Raw genomic sequence first — 17,779 nt, forward strand, 5'->3', positions numbered from 1 at the left:
AGCGGATGAGCTTAGAGCGTGGAGCTTGGAGATATGATGTGGTGGTCATGACAGAGACTTGGATGGCTCAGGGACAGGAATGGTTACTTCAAGTGCTGAGTTTTAGAAGTTTCATAAAGGACAGGGAGGGAGGGAAAAAGAGGTGGGTGCATGGCACTGTTGATCAGAGATAGTATCACGGCTGCAGAAAAGGTAGACGTCATGGAGGGATTGTCTACGAGTCTCTGTGGGTGGAGGTTAGGAACAGGAAGGGGTCAATAACTTTACTGGGTGTTCTTTATAGGCTGCCCAATAGTAACAGGGATATTGAGGAGCAGATACGGAAACAGATCCTGGAACGGTGTAATAATAAGAGTTGTTGTGCTGGGAGATTTTAATTTTCTGAATATTCATTGCCATCTCCATAGAGTGAGGAGTTTAAATGGGGTGCAGTTTGTTAGGTGTGTTCAGGAAGGTTTCTTGAGACAATATGTAGATAAGCCTACAAGAGGAGAGGCTGTACTTGATTTGGTATTGGGAAATGAACCTGGTCAGGTGTCAGATCTCTCAGTGGGAGAGCATTTTGGAGGTTGTGATCATAATTCTATTTCCTTTACAATAGCATTGGAGAGAGATAGAAACTGACAAGTTAGAAAAGCGTTTAATTGGAGTAAGGGGAATTATGAGGCAATCAGGCAGGAAATTGGAAGCTTAAATTGGAATCAGATGTTCTCAGGGAAAAGTATGGAAGAAATGTGGCAAATATTCAGGGGATATTTTGCGTGGAGTTCTGCATAGGTACATTCCAATGAGACAGGGAAGTTATGATAGGGTGCAGGAACTGTGGTGTACAAAGGCTGTAATAAATCTGGTCAAGAAGAAAAGAAAAGTTTACAAAAGGTTTAGAGAGCTAGGTAATGTTAGAGATCTAGAAGATTATAAGGCTAAAAGGAAGGAGCTTAAGAAGGAAATTAGGAGAGCCAGAAGAGGCCATGAGAAGACCTTGGCGAGCAGGATTAAGGAAAACCCCAAGGCATTCTAGAAGTATGTGAAGAGCAAGAGGATAAAACATGAAAGAATAGGACCTATCAAATGTGACAGTGGGAAAGTGTGTATGGAACTGGAGGAAATAGCAAAGGTACTTAATGAATACTTTACTTCAGTATTCACTATGGAAAAGGCTCTTGGTGATTGTAGTGATGACTTGCAGCAGATTGAAAAGCTTGAGCATGTAGATATTAAGAAAGAGGATGTGCTGGAGCTTTTGGAAAGCATCAAGTTGGATAAGTCGCCAGGACCGGATGAGATGTACCCCAGGCTACTGTGGGAGGTGACGGAGGAGATTGCTGAGCCTCTGGCAATGATCTTTGCATCATCAATAGGGACGGGAGAGATTGCAGAGGACTGGAGGGTTGCAAATGTTGTTCCTTTATTCAAGAAAGGGAGTAGAGATAGACCAGGAAATTATAAACCAGTGAGTCTTACTTCAGTGGTTGGTAAGTTTATAGAGAAGATTCTGAGAGGCAGGATTTATGAACATTTGGAGAGGTATAATATGACTAAGAATAGTCAGCATGGCTTTGTCAAGGGCAGGTTGTGCCTTATGAGCCTGATTAAATGTTTTGAGGATGTGACTAAACATATTGATGAAGGAAGAGCAGTGGATGTAGTGTATATGGATTTCAGCAAGATACCCCACGCAAGGCTTATTGAAAAAGTAAGGAGGCATGGGATCCAAGGGGACATTGCTTTGTGGATCCAGAACAGACTTGCCCACAGAAGGCAAAGAGTGGTTGTAGACAGGTCATATTCTGCATGGAGGTCGGTCACCAGTGGGGTGCCTCAGGGATTTGTTCTGGGACACTTACTCTTCGTGATTTTTATAAATGACCCAGATGAAGAAGTGGAGGAATGGGTTAGTAAGTTTGCTGATGACGCAAATGTTGGAGGTGTTGTGAATAGTGTGGAGGGCTGTCAGAGGTTACAGCCAGACATTAATAGGATGCAAATCTGGGCTGAGAAGTGGCAGATAGAGTTCAACCCAGATAAGTGTGAAGTGGTTCATTTTGGTAGGTCAAATATGATGACAGAATATAGTATTAATGGTAAGACTCTTGGCAGTGTGGAGGATCAGAGGGATCTTGGGGTCTGAGTCCATAGGATGCTCAAAGCAGCTGCGCAGGTTGACCTAATGGTTAAGAAGGCATACGGTGTATTGGCCTTCATCAATCATGGAATTTAATTTAGGAGCCAAGAGGTAATGTTGCAGCTATATAAGACCCTGGTCAGATCCCACTTGGAGTACTGTGCACAGTTCTGGTCGCCTCACTACAGAAAGGATGTGGATGCCATAGAAAGGGTGCGGAGGAGATTTACAAGGATGTTGCCTGGATTGGGGAGCATGTCTTATGAGTTGAATGAACTTGGCCTTTTCTCCTTGGAGTGACGGAGGATGAGAGGTGACTTGATAGAGGTGTATAAGATGATGAGAGGCATTGATCGTGTGGACAGTCAGAGGCTTTTTCCCAGGGCTGAAATGGTTGCCACAAGAGGACACAGGTTTAAGGTGCTGGGGAGTAGGTACAGAGGAGATGTCAGGGGTAAGTTTTTTACTCAGAGTGGTGAGTGCGTGGAATTTGCTGCCGGCAAAGATGGCAGAGGCGGATATGATAGGGTCTTTTAAGAGACTTTTGTATAGGTACATGGGGCTTAGAAAAATAGAGGGCTGTAGGTAAGCCTAGTAATTTATAGGGTAGGGACATGTTCGGCACAACCTTGTGGGCCAAAGAGACTGTATGGTGCTGTAGGTTTTCTATGTTTCTATCCCCTCGAAATTTAGTCAAGCTCAGCAACAGGCCCTTCAGATGCTAGTATATTTCCTGTAATACCATAGCTGTTATCTTGCTAAGACGTACAAAAAAGCTGGATGAACTCAGCAGGTTGGGCAGCATCCGTTGACTGCTCCTTTCAATGGATGCTGCCCGACCTGCTGAGTTCATCCAGCTTTTTTGTACGTCTTGATTTGACCACAGCATCTGCAGTGTACTTTGTTATCTTGCTAACCAGCCTCAGGCCACGCTAGCTGACCTATACTGTCCTTTCTTCTGCCTCCCTCCCTTATTGAAGACTGGAGTGACATTTGTAATTTTCTAATCTTCCAGAACCATTTCAGAATCTAGTGATTCTTGAAAGATCATTACTAATGCCTCCACAATCTCTTTAGCCTCTGTAATGTATGAATCTATTTCTTTTAGAGCAATGACCCCTCCCCCGCACTATGTGATGATCTGTTGTCTGCGCATGGGCATTGTTTTCTCCCACTCCACTTCCACCCACCCTTCTCCCTCCACCCCTCCAACCTCTCCCCTCCACCCCACCACCACCTCTACCCATCCCCCTCCCACACCACTCCTGCACCACCCCTCCCCCTCCCCCTCCACAACCCTCCCCTCTTCCACTCCTCCCCTCACCCTCTCCATCCCCCTCACCCGCTTCCACCCCACCCCTCTCTGCACCCTCACCCTCTTCCCCTCCCCCTCATTTTTGCTTCCCCTCCAGTGTGAATACACCAGTTAGAACTTTTTTCAATCTTTTTATTAATATCAACATGATACATAGTTATTGGGATTACAAAATTACAAAATTAAAATGAGCTAATTTATGCTTGGATATATGAGCCCTGTGCACAACTTTAAACTGTATTAATGAATGTTTAGAACAGATAGAGGATGAATTAACTAGTTGAAGAATTTTATCCCAATTCTCAATAGAGATAGTAAAGTTAAGTTCTCTTTCCCAATCATTCTTAATCTTATAAAAGGCCTCTGAATGTATTTTCATAATTATATTGTAAACATTTGATATTACACCTTTCTGAAAAGGATTTAGTTCTAACAATTTCTCCAAAATACCCATAGAATCTAGATTTGGAAAGGTAGGAAGTACTGTGTTTAAAAAGTTCCTAATCTGTAAATATCTAAAAAAAAGAGATCTGAGCAAATTATATTTATTAGATAATTGTTAAAAAGACATGAAACAATTGTCCAAAAATAATCAAAAAATCGTAGTATACCTTTAGTCTTCCAAACTAAATAAGCTTGGTCTATAATAGAGGGATGAAAAAAGAACTTGGATATGATAGGAATTGTTAAAACAAATTGATTCAACCCAAAAAATTTCCGGAATTGAAACCATGTACATAGAGTGTGTTTAACTATCAGATTGTCAATTCATTTACCGTATGTAATTTAGAAAGAGCAAAAGGAAGAGAAGTCCCTAAGATAGAACCCAATGAAGATCCTTGTACAGATTTAATTTCCAAATTTACCCAGTGAGGGCTAAGAGATAAATCCAAATCCCTTAACCAACATTTCAAATATCGAATATTAATTGCCCAGTCATAAAATCTGAAATTTGGCAATGCCAATCCACCTTTTTTTGACTTATGTAAATATTTTTTACCTAACCTAGGATTTTTATTCTGCCATATATATGAAGAAATTTTGGAATCAACATTATCAAAAAAGGATTTCGGAATAAAAATTGGTACTGCTTGAAATATATATAAAAACGTAGGTAAAATAATCATCTAAATCGCATTAATCCGACTTATCAATGATAAAGATAATGGTGACCATTTAGTAAACAAACATTTAATCTGATCAACTAAGGGTAAAAAATTAACCTTAGATAAATCCTTTTTTTTGTGATTTTAATCCCCAAGTATATAAAATAATCATTAACTAATTTAAAAGGTAAATTTCCGTAAATTGGAACCTGCCTATTTAGGGGGAACAATAGTTAGAGCCATCTGTCTCTCCTGCATGTATGTTTTTATTTAATTTATCTCACCCCACTTTCCTCCCCCCTCCTCCCCCTCCCTCCTCTCCTCCACCTCATCCTCTCCTCCCCTCTCTCCCCTCCCCCTCCCACTCCGCTCCATCGCTCTCCATCTGCTCCCCCTCCTCCTTCCCCTCAATACACCAGTTAAAGCCATGTGTGCTTTTATTTAATTGATATGTGATTGTGTACAGACACAACAGCCACCTCTTTCAGAACCCTGGGGTGTACACCATCTGGTCCAGGTGATTTATCTACCTTCAGACCTTTCAGTTTCCCAAGAATCTTCTCCCCAGTATTTGCAACTTCACACATTTCTGCTCCCTGACACTCTCAAGCTTCCACCATACATCTAGTGTCTTCCTCAGTGAAGACTGATGCAAAATACTTATTCACTTCATCTGCCATTTCCTTGTCCCCCCATTACTATCTCTCCAGTGGTCCAATATCCACTCGCCTCTTTTTTACACTTTATGTATCTGAAGAAACTTTTGGTATTTTTTAATATTATAGGCTAGCTTGCTTTCATATTTCATCTTTTCCTTCTTCATGATTTTTTAGTTGCCTTCTGTTGATTTAAACAACTTTCCCAATCTTCTAACTTCCCACTAATTTTTGCTGTGTGATATGCCCTCTCTTTGGCTCTTATGTTGACTTTGATGTCTCTGGTTAGCCATGTCAACTCTTGTTATTCATCCTGCCTTTAGAATACTTCTTCCTCTATTTAATATATGCATCCTGCAGCTTCCAATTTGCTTCCAGAAATTCTAGCCATTGCTGCTGTACCATCATCCCTGCCAGTGTTATTTTCCAATCAATTTTGGCCAGCCATTCTCTCGTGCCTCTGTAGTTCCCTTTACTCCACTGTAGTACTGATACATCTGACTTTAGCATCTCCTTCTATCATATTCTGTCATATTATGATCACTTGCCCCTGAGGGTTCTTTTACGTTAAGCTCTCTGATCAATTTTGGTTCATGGCACAACACCCAGTCTAGAATAGCTGATCCTCAGGAGGGCTCAACCACAAGCTGCTCTAAAAAGCTATCTCGTAGGCATATCTAGAAATACTCCCTCTTGGGATCCAGTACTACCCTTATTTTTCCAAATTACCTGCATATTGAAATTCCCCCTGCTCACAACTCACTAACCCTAACTCCAGCGGGAGGAAACCGCACACCTAGGGCAGGGGTTACTGAACTGGACTTGACGGACCCCTTGGTTAATGGTAAGGTTGGGAACTCCTGACCTAGAGGAAAACCCCTTATAGACTGCAGCGGGAATTGAATCCCAATCAGCATTCACTAGCCCTGTAAAGCAATTGTACCAACTGCTATGTTTCTGTGTGTTCTTCATACCCTGGCTAATGAAAACAAGTATGTCTTCATCACCATTGTGTTTATTTAGAAAAGATGGATAGGGATTGAGAAAAGATTTGCAGGAATAGGATGCCTCTCTCATTCTACCTAGATTCAACTGAACTAATGCAAAGCGTAAATATATAACTATACTCTTTGCTTCTACCATGCTCCAACCCACGTGACAAATTACCCATAATAAATGCTCAACACAAAATACAATACTGACTGACAGAAAGTATATTCATGGCTCCTTTCTGCCCTCTATGACACTCTGATTTCTGAACTTCAAAGGGATAGTTCTGGGAAGTAGCATTGAGGTAAAAGATTAGCCATGAATGGTTGCACTGATGAATGGTGGAACAGATGGAAGGGCTGAATGGTTTCCCTCAAACTCCCCTCCCCCATTTCATCAGTTAGTATATTGTTCTCTAACCTGAGGTTTTACTTCTACTCTTTGTAGACCCTCGTCCTGCGTTTGCGGGACAGCGTGATGAAGATGGGTGAGGGGCTGGAGCAGGCGGCCGAGGCTGAGGCTCGTGAAAAGGAGATCTCCGGTCACTTCCAGCGGCGCATGGAGGAAATGAAGGCTGAAATGGAGGATCTTGTTCAGCGGGAGATGGAGGCCTCTTGTAGGTGCATGGAATTGGTAAGGAGCAAGGGATCTCAGCACAGGGGTTCGGAGGAAGCCGGGAAAAGTTCAGCTGAGTTTATTGTCATACACACAAGTACATGACAATGAAAAAATAACTTGTTAGCAGCATCACAGAGATGCAAGGCAAATATACATGAAACATAAACTATATAAAACTATACATGAAAGAACAAGTACGTAGAACAAAAGGAGGTCCATTGTCGTGCAAAGTGATCACGTTGTTGCTAAGCTGAGGTAGTGGTTAGGGTTGTGCATGCTGGTTCAGGAGCCAAGTGGACGAGGGGAAAGAGTTGTCCCTGAACATGCTGGTGTGGGACTTTGGGCTTCTGTGTTTCCTGCCCGATGGTGGCTGTGAGAAGATGACATGCCCTGGATGGTAGGGATCTTTGATGATAGATGTTGCCTTTTTGAGGTATCACCTCATGTAGATAGTCCTGATGGTGAGGAGGGATGAAAAATATGAAAGATCTGTGACGTAATGGGCCGGTTCCACAACTCTCTGCAGCTTCTTAAATTCATGTGCATTCTAAGTGCTGGGCACTTGAATCCAAATCGGAAATTCAGACCAGTCTGGTCAAAGGTATGACGTTAACATTTTGACACAAACTCTTCCTCAGAATCAGTGAATTTAGTCTGGTATTGGCTGATGTGAGCTCACCAGCTACTAACGATTTTGTGAACGTTGCCAGGACTTGAGGGCCTGAGTTACAGGGGGAGGTTGGGTAGGCTAGAATTTTATTCACTGGAGCACAGGAGACTTAAAGCACAAGAGGCATGTTCAGATTCATTTATTTATCACGTGTACATAAAAACATACAGTGAAATGTATCATTGGCATTACAATCTCAGGATGTGCTGTCACCACACATTCCGGCACCAAAACAGAATGCCCACCATGCTTAGAAGCAACAATAGAACAAGGGCAATGAAACAACAACAGCAAAACAAGCCCTTTTCCTCCCACCCGCCACCTCACACACGCAGGTCGTCCTCCAAACCCAGAACAGGCCACCTCTGGGCCTCCAGCCTCCAGTGAATTTGCAGATCTGTAGATATTGGGCCTTGGCCTTTGACCCTCGCCATCCAGACTTCCAATCAACCTTCGAGCTTCAATCTGAACCATTTACACTAATCGTACATTAATCGCCATTTTTATTCTCCCCTCCCCATTACACAGTCTTTTTCCAGGAGAAAGGGTATCACAAAGCAGGCAGTATACATTTAAGGTGAAGGAAAAGATTTAAAGGGGATCTAGGGAGATAACTTCTTCACACGTTCTGTGTGGCACATACTGTCAGGAGAAGTAGTATATTAGTAACATTTAAAAGACACTCGTGGCTAGGAAAGGCTTTGAGGTATATGGGCCAAATGTGGACAAATGGGACAAGTGTAGATAGTATTGATAACAATGGAACTACTGGCTAAGAATAACTTATGGTGTTCATCATCAATCACAACTTATGGCTTGATTCCTTTAGTGCATCAGTGTTCTGAAAACAGGTGCTTTTTGCATTGATTTGAGAACAGAAACCCATTGGTTGTCATGGCAATGTCCATGATCCTAAATACTGAGTAGATAGTATAATTGAATAATTGGTACTAAATTAAGTAGTGATAAATAATGTTTTGATCATAGTTTTAATGGTGTCAAGATAATTGATAACTGCTTTGAGGATTTCTGGATTGAAAATGCAGCATAATGTTATCGGTGATTTGAATATAACCAGGTAAATCCTGTCAACAATTCCCTCATTCTCTATCTAGCTGGTGAATCATTGCACAGAGCATCTAATCTTTTATTAATTAATGATATAGAGTTCTGAGAGGCCTAAGTAATTCTGTTTAGAGAAAGGATTAGAAGCCGACAAGTTTACTCACCATGATACCACTCTGCCCATGGATGTTTTGTCCCACTCACATCAGGGAGGAGGCTACATAGTGTCCAAGCCAGGACCACCAGATTCAAAAACAATTACTTTCTCCAAGCAGTAAGGCTGAACAACACCTCCACACCCCTAGCCACCACTACTTTATCATTTCCTGTCAGAGTCACCTTGTATACAGACACTCCTATACCTAGCATCATTTGAGGGGCATATAATCATCTATTTCTATAAGCTATCATGTATTTATGTTTATTGTGTTTTTAAAATTATTGTATTATTTATCTTACTGTGTTGTTTTTGTGCGGCATTGAATCCAGAGTAGCAATTATTTTTTTCTCCTTTACACTTGTGTACTGGACATAATGTTATACATTCTTGAATCAATGATTTAAAAAAATCAAATTGCTGGAGGAACTTAGCGGGACAGGCAGCTTCTATAGAGGGAACAGCTACTTCCCTTCAACCATTCATTTCCTGAACCAACCGGCAAAACCCTAATCACAAGAGTCTAGCAGACCTATAACTTATTTGAATACTTCAGATGAAAATTTACTTTTCTATTTATAATTGTGTTCTTTATTGTAAAAAAATATGCAATTTACTTTTGCTTGTCTGATGCTCTGTGCCTGTGATGCTGCTGCAAGTAAGTTTATCATTGCAACTGAGCACACGGACTTCTCCCCGTATCTGCTTGGGTTTCCTCTTACATTCCAAAGATGTACTGCACGGTTAGGGTTAGTAAGTTGTGGGCATGCTGTGTTGGCGCCAGAGGCATGGCATCACTTGACGACTGTCCCTGGCACATTTTTGGACTAAGTAGGTTGTTGATGCAAAATACAAACACAAGGAAATCTGCAGATGCTGGAAATTCAAACAACACACACAATGCTGGTGGAACACAGCAGGCCAGGCACCATCTATAAGGAGAAGCACTGTCGACGTTTCGGGCCGAGACCCTTCGTCAGGACTAATTAAAAGGAAAGATACTAAGAGATTAGAAAGTAGTGGGGGGAGGGGGAAATGCGAAATGATAGGAGAAGACCGGAGGGGGTGGGATGAAGCTAAGAGATGGAAAAGTGATTGGCGCAAGTGATACAGAACTGGAGAAGGGAAAGGATCATGGGACGGGAGGCCTCAGGAGAAAGAAAGGGGAGGGGGGGAGCACCAGAGGGAGATGGAGAACAGGCAGAGTGATGGGCAGAGAGAGAGGGAAAAAAAACAACTAAATATGTCAGGGATGGGGTAAGAAGGGGAGGAGGGGCATTAATGGAAGTTAGAGAAGTCAATGTTCATGCCATCAGGTTGGAGGCTATCCAGCCAGTATATAAGGTGTTGTTCCTCCAACCTGAGTGTGGCTTCATCTTGACAGTAGAGGAGGCCATGGAATCCAACCAATCCCCTCTACCACCACTCTCCTCCGTCTAGCGGAATTAGTTCTTACTCTCAATAATTTCTCCTTTGGCTCCTCCCACTTCCTCCAAACCAAGGGTGTAGCCATGGGCACCCACATGGGTCCCAGTTATGCCTGCCTTTTTGTTGGCTTTGTGGAACAGTCCATGTTCCAAGTCTATAAGTGTATCCGTCCCCCTCTTTTCCTTCGCTACATCGATGACTGCATTGGCGCTGCCTCCTGCACGCAGGCTGAGCTCGTCGACTTCATTAACTTTGCCTCCAATTTTCACCCTGCCTTCAAATTTACCTGGTCACCTCCCTCCCCTTTCTTGATCTTTCCATCTCCATCTCTGGAGATGGCTTATCTACTGATATCTACTATAAGCCTACAGACTCTCACAGCTACCTGGACTATTCCTCTTCCCACCCTGTCTCTTGCAAAAATGCTATCCCCTTCTCACAATCCCTCCGTCTCTGCCACATCTGCTCTCAGGATGAGGCTTTTCATTCCAATACGAAGGAGATGGCTTCCCTTCTTCCACCATCAACTCTGCTCTCAAACGCATCTCTCCCATTTCCCGCACATATGTCCTCACCCCATCTGCCTGCCACCCCACTTGGGATAGGGTTCCCCTTGTCCTTACCTACCACCCCACCAGCCTCCGGGTCCAACGTATAATTCTCCGTAACTTCCGCCACCTCCAACAGGATCTCGCTACCAAGCACATCTTTCCCTCCCCCCCTTTCTGCTTTCCGCAGGGATCGCTCCCTACGTGACTCCCTAGTCCACTCGTTCCCCCCCCCCCCCTCATCCCTTCCCACCAATCTCCCTCCTGGCACTTATCCTTGTAAGTGGAACAAGTGCTACACCTGCCCTTACACTTCTTCCCTCACCACCATCCAGGGCCCCAGACAGTTTTTCCAGGTGAGGCGACACTTCACCTGTGAGTCAGCTGGTGTGGTATACTGCATCCGGTGCTCCCGGTGTGGCCTTTTGTATATTGGTGAGACCCGACACAGACTGGGAGACCATTTCACTGAACACCTACGCTCTGTCCACCAGAGAAAGCAGGATCTCCCAGTGGCCACACTTTTTAATTCCTTGTCCTATTCCCATTCTGATATGTCTATCCATGGCCTCCTCTACTGTCAAGATGAAGCCACATTCAGGTTGGAGGAACAACCTGAATGCTGTGCCTGGCCCTCTATCCCTGCTGTGAGGGGTTACTTGACCCTCTATCCCTGTCGTGGGGGATGTGCCTGGCCCTCTATCCCTGTCGTGGGGGGTGTGACTGGCCCTTTAACCCTGCCGTGGGGGTGTGCCTGGCCTTCTATCCCTGTCATGAGGGGTGTAACTGACCCTCTATCCCTGCTGTGAGGGGATACCTGGCCTTCTATCCCTGTCATGGGGGGTTAGCCTGGACCTCTCTCCCTGCTGTGGGGTTGTGCCTGGTCTGTTAACTACAGCTCTCTTACATCTTTCAGCATCACTCACAGCTGGATCCTCAGTCACAATGAAAATCACTGACAGTTTGTATTGTGAAATTCATTGTTTTCTGGCAGCAGTACTGTGTAAAACCTAAAACATTTGCTCTTAGTTGCATTTAAAGGAAATAAAAAGTGCAAAATAAAAATAGTGAGGTGGTGTTGATGTGTTCATCGACCGGTCAGAAATTTGATGGCAGAGGAGAAAAAGCTTTTCCCTAAGCGTTAGAGTGTGGGTCTTCAGGATCCTGTATCTCCTCCCCACTGGTGGGGAAGAGAAGAGGGTATATCCCTGCTGATGACTGTTTTTAAAGATGGATGCTATCTTCTAGAGGCACCATCTTTTGAAGATGTCCTCAGTGGTGAAGAGGGTTATGCCCCTGATGTAACTGGCTAAGTCTACAACCCTCTGCAGCCTCTTTGCAGCTTTCAAACCAGATTACGATGCAATCAATCAGAATGCTCTCCACAGTGCATCTGTCAAAATCTGCCAGAGTCTTTGGTGCCATGCCTAATCTCTTCAATCTCCCAATGAATATAGCCGCTGAGATATTTTCTTTGTGATTTCATTAGCATGTTGTGCCCATGATATATCCTCTGAGATGTTGATGTTTAGGACTAGGTAGTCTGTCTAGTAGTCAGTTTTTAGGTTAGATATAGTAACACCAATATGATTGTAATTCTTACCACTAAACAACTAAAGATGTCCTTTGGGCATGCTGGAAGCAGACACCAGATTGGCGATTGAGAAAATTGTAGAGTTTATGAGCACCCAGCATGAACATAATCAGAAATGCACATCAAATTAATGAAAGCAATTTTCATTTACTGAACACTCACTTAAATGGTATAGATGAATTTCCAGACCATTGGCTTTCCCAGATATGCTGAAAGGCAATCGTTTATTTTAATATACTGCTTATTTTTTGATAAAACAAATTGAGGCTTGTAAGTTATGATATACGCCATCCTAGGATCTGAGCGCAGGTGTTGTCTGTGTGGAGTTCACACATATTCCCTGTTACCAATTGGGTTTCCTCCGAGTGCTCCACTCCCCACCCCCCCACATCCCAAAGGTGTGCTGGTAGGTCAACTGGCAACAGTACTTTACCCCAAATTGTAGATTAAATCAATAGAAAGAGATGACATAGGATCAGAACTTATGGGTTAACTTAAGAAATGGCAAGTGTAAAAGGACCCTAATGACAGTTGTATACAGGCCTCCAAACAGCAGCCGAGACGTGTATTACAAGTTACAGCAGGAGATAGAAAAGGCATGTCAGAAAGGCAATGTCATATTTGTTGGGGATTTTAACATGGAAGTGGTTTGGGAAAACCAGGCCAGTACTGAATCTCAATACAGAGTATTTATAGAATGTCTAAGGGATAGCTTTTTAGAATAGCTCGTTGTTGAGCCCACTAGGGGATCGGCTGTGCTGGATTGGTTGTTGTGCAATGATCTGGAGGTAATGAGAGAGCTTAAGGTTAAGGAACCCTTCAGGAACAGTGATCTCAATATGATTGAGTTCACATTGAAATTTAAGAGGGAAAAAATAAAATCCAATGTGTCCGTATTTCAGTGGAATAAAGGAAATTACAATGAGAGGGGAACGAGCTGAAGTTGACTGGAAAGGGACATTTGCAGGAGGGACAGCAGAGCTGGAGTTTCTGTGAAAAGTGAGGGAAGTGCAAGACAGATATATTCCAAATAACAAGAAATTTTCAAAGGGAAGAAGGACACTACTGTGGCTGACAAGTGAAGTCAGAGTCGAAGTAAAAGCAAAAGAGAGGACATACAAGGAAGCCAGAGCTAGTGGGAAGATAGAGGACTGGGAAGCCCTTAAAAACTTGCAGAAGGAAACTAAGAAGGTCATTAGGAAGGAAAAGATGAATTATGATAGGAAGCTGGCGATTAATATGAAAGAAGATACTAAAAGCTCTTTTAAGTATATAAAGGGTAAAAGAGAGTCGAGGGTAGATATAGGACCAATACAAAATGCACCCTCAGGTTCTGAAGGAAATAGCTGGAGAGATTCAGGAGGCATTAATGATGATCTTTCAAGTATCAATACATTCTGGCATTGTACTGGATGACTGGAAAATTGCAATTGTTACCTCGCTATTTAAGAAGGGTGGGAAGGCAACAGAAAGGAAACTATGGACCTGTTAGCCTGACATCAGTGGTTGGGAAGTTGTTAGAATCATTTGTTAGGGATGAGATTACGGAATACCTGGAGGCACATAACAAGATAGGCTAAAGCCAGCATGGTTTCCTGAAAGGAAAATCCTACCTGACAAATGTTTGAGGAAATTACAAGCAGGGTAAGCAAAAGGGATGCCATAGACGTGGTGTACTTGGATTTCCAGAGGGCCTTTGACAAGGTGCCGCACATAAGGTTGCTTAGCAAGATAAGAGTCCATGGAATTACAGGGGATTTACTAGCATGGGTGGAGCATTGGCTGATCGGCAGAAAACAAAGAGTGGGAATAAAGGGATCCTATTCTGGCTGGCTGCCAGTTACCAGTGGAGTTCCACAGGGGTTGGTGTTGGGACCGCTGCATGCCAATGACTTGGACTATCATATTAATGGACTTGTGGCTAAATTTGCTGATAATACAAAGATATGTGGAGGAGCAGGTAGTGTTGAGGAAACAGAGCCTGCAGAGAGACTTAGATATGTAAGGGGAAAGGGCAAAGAAGTGGCAAATGAAATACAATGTTGGAAAGTGTATTATCATGTACTTTGGTGGAAGAAATAAATGGGCAGACTATTATTTAGATGGGGGGAGAGAATTGAAAATGCAGAGTTGCAAAGAGACTTGGGAGTCCTTGTGCAAGATACTCTAAAGGTTAGCCTCCAGGTTGAGTCGGTTGTGAAGAAGGTGAATGCAATGTTGGCATTCATTTCTAGAGGTATAGAATATAAGAGCAGGGATGTGATGTTGAGGCTCTATAAGGCACTCGTGAGACCCCACTTGGAGTATTGTGTGCAGTTTTGGGCTCCTTATTTTAAAAAGGATATACTGACATTGGAGAGGTTTCAGAGAAGATTCACGTGAATGATTCCAGGAATGAAAGGGTTACCATATGAGGACCATCTGGCAGCTCTTGGGCTGTATTCCTTGGAGTTCCGGAGAATGGGGGGGGGGGGGAATCTCATAAAAAACATTCTGAATGTTAAAAGGCCTGAACAGATTAGATATGGCAAAGTTATTTCCCATGGTAGGGGATTCTAGGACAAAAGGGCATGACTTGATGGACGTCTATTTAGAACAGAGATGTGGAAAAATTACTTTAGTCAGAGGGTGGTAAATCTGTGGAATTTGTTGCCAAGAGTGGCTGCAGAGGCCAAATCAATGGGTGTATTTAAGGCAGAGATGGATAGGTTCTTGTTTAGCCAGGGCATCAAAGAGTATGGAGAGAAGGCAGGGGAGTGGGGGATGCTAGAAGAATTGAATCAGCCCATGACTGAATGGTGGAGCAGACCCAATGGGCCGAATGGCCTACTTCTACTCTTATATCTTATAGTCTTATGATCTTATTAATGGCAAAAGGAATCAATTTATTATTATTATTTATTAAGGAATCATTTATTATTATCATGTACTGAGATTCGCTGAAAACTTTGCTTTGCATGCCAACCAAACAAATATTCCAAACTTAAGAAATGCGAGGTAGTGGAAAGGGAAAGGCACTTACAGAATGCTGAATTCAGGGTTACATTTACAGAGAATGTGATGTGCTGGCAAACAATAGGATGCAAAGGCCATGGCCATGCTGAGATCGACTGAAAGACCACAAGACACAGGAGCAGAATTAGGCTATCTGGCCCATCGAGTCTGCTCTGCCATTCCATGGTGGCTGATTCATTACCCCTCTGTCCTTCCCTCCGTAACCTTTGACACCCCGATCGAGGGTTTATCTTTATCCTCCAAGAGGTCCATTGATGAATCTTACACAGCAGAGTGGAAGCTGCCTTTGACCCTGGTGGTACGTGATGTGTTTGAGGGAATAAGTTGGAGAGGATGGGGATATAATAAAGAGAGGGGATGGGATTAACAGGACTGCTTCTCTAGGAATTGGCATGGAGCTGATAACTCTTCCTATGCCACTGAAATTATGAAGTGTAGGTGTTGATATTTGACTGGGTAAGACTTCCTCTTGGCGCTCAGGCTGCAAATGACCCTCCGATCCTCTTTGGTAATGAGTGAATCCTCAAGGTGGGCGAGGGAATTGAATCTGGTTATTTGGTTCCCTCACTGACCTTCACTCTGACAGTAATATGAGACTGGGCTTGGCATCAACTGTTTCACAAGCACATCTGTCAGAGCCTCAGGCATTCTCTTCTTCCTGCTGCTCCCATATCTGCCCTGTAACTGTTCCATATTTCCACATGACGGACACCATGTTGATACAAGTGACAGACCCATAAGATGGACACCAACTCTGCCCTTTGTTCTAATTTCCCTGGTCTCCGCTGATATGGAGGGTGTAGGGGTGGGTTGTACTTGTAAAATCTGCTCAGTGCCTTGTTATCTGTAAATACATGAGATTCTGCAGGTGCTGGAAATCCAAAGCAACAATCAAAAACTACTGGAGGAACTCAGCATTCCAACCCCTGGGGCTGAAATGTTGGCCATTTACTTCTCTCCATAAATGCTGCCTGACCCGCTGAGTTCCTCCTGCAGCCTGCGTTTGTTGATTTCCTGCCCAAGATGCATTCTGTCATTCAGTATAGTGAGATGTTCGTCTGCCGTGGGTTCTAATCCAGTGTAGGACAGACCTTTACAGGCATCTTCATAATATGAGCTGGCTTTTCTTGAGAGGAAATAAATATTACTCACCGTTATGTATCAGATGCCCTCTCTCTTCACGCTGGTAAAGCTTCTCCATGAGGGTGCGTTTGTTTTTCAAATGGTATAATATTATTAATACATTACTCAGGATTGTGAATGGCTCTGATGTTCCTAGACCCCTGCGGTGTTCCTTCTACTGTCTCTTTCATTACCATTTGAGCTAGTTTGTCAAATCAAACTGATGAATCATTGAATAATGCTTACATCGGGAGTAAACAGGCGAGTATGGTTCTGACAGGACACTCGCCTGACTGTCTGCCCGCTGCCTGCTGACTGCTGACTCCAGGTTGACCTAATTCAACAGTCGAAACTAAGTGGGATTTTAACCACTGCAGCCGTCCTGTCCAATAGGTGAATCGGACGTGGGTAGTTTAAAATACACACACACACACACACACACACACACACACACACACACACACACACACACACACATGCGCATGTGCATGCGCACACACGCGAACACATATATTCACAGACGGATGCATACACCACACGCAGACACACACAGGTACATGTGACCACATGCACACATGAACACACAAACATAAATAAACAGGTGCTCATCAGCTCACACATATGCACACACACACGCACACACACCCCCTCTGTGCAGTGCTCAAAATTACAATTGTTCCAATGGTCCATGGTTTGCCCACCACATAACAAACCCTTTCTGTCCACCCCTTGCTCTCTCCACACCACCCCCTCCATCCAACCCATTCTGCTCCCTCTCAGTCCCATCTCAAACACTCTTCCTCCCACCCCTTGACCTCTCCCTCAAACCCAGGCCTTTCCCTCTCCCTCCCACCCTGTGACCTCCCCACACCACACCCTATGATCTCTCCCTTGCCCTTTCTGATGCAGACTTGCTATCTCCGTTGTACCCCTTGACCTCTCTGCTGCATCTGGTCCTGGCTCCAAACCCAGTGCTCCTGCCCTCTCCTGCTTTATGACTCCACCAGCCTTCTCCCGCTCCCTGCTGGATATTTCATTTGCCTGCCATCATCTAGCAGCCAGATGTTTACAGGATGGATAATCCACTGTAAAATTGTATCATTGTTATTGCAATCAGTAACTTCAACTTTAATTAATTTTTCAAATGACAAATCTCACTGAGACAGTTGGGCCATTATCATTTAGCTGAAGTAGACTATTCCTTTAATGGTGAGTGACAATATAAAAAGTCTAAGATCTTATGGGGCAGCACAGTAGCCTAGTGGTTAGCATATCGCATTTACAGCACAAGTGATCCAGGTTCAATTCTACTGCTGTCTGTAAGTCTACCTGTGACCACGTGGATTTCCTCCCACATTCCAAAGATGTAT

General features: G+C 43.5%; 1 protein-coding gene across 6 annotated transcripts in view; it reads left to right on the top strand.

Annotated features, from left to right (window-relative positions):
- Positions 1–17,779, top strand: part of LOC140738519 (unconventional myosin-XVIIIb-like) — a 680,390-nt gene that overhangs the window by 626,758 nt on the left and 35,853 nt on the right. For all 6 annotated transcript variants that reach the window (XM_073065895.1, XM_073065893.1, XM_073065892.1 and 3 more), the window contains one exon: positions 6,640–6,825. In XM_073065895.1, the coding sequence (XP_072921996.1) occupies positions 6,640–6,825 (186 nt within the window). The remainder of the gene's footprint in view (positions 1–6,639; positions 6,826–17,779) is intronic.

The sequence above is a fragment of the Hemitrygon akajei genome, chromosome 14, assembly GCF_048418815.1.
Source record: "Hemitrygon akajei chromosome 14, sHemAka1.3, whole genome shotgun sequence".
Taxonomy (NCBI): Eukaryota; Metazoa; Chordata; class Chondrichthyes; order Myliobatiformes; family Dasyatidae; genus Hemitrygon; species Hemitrygon akajei.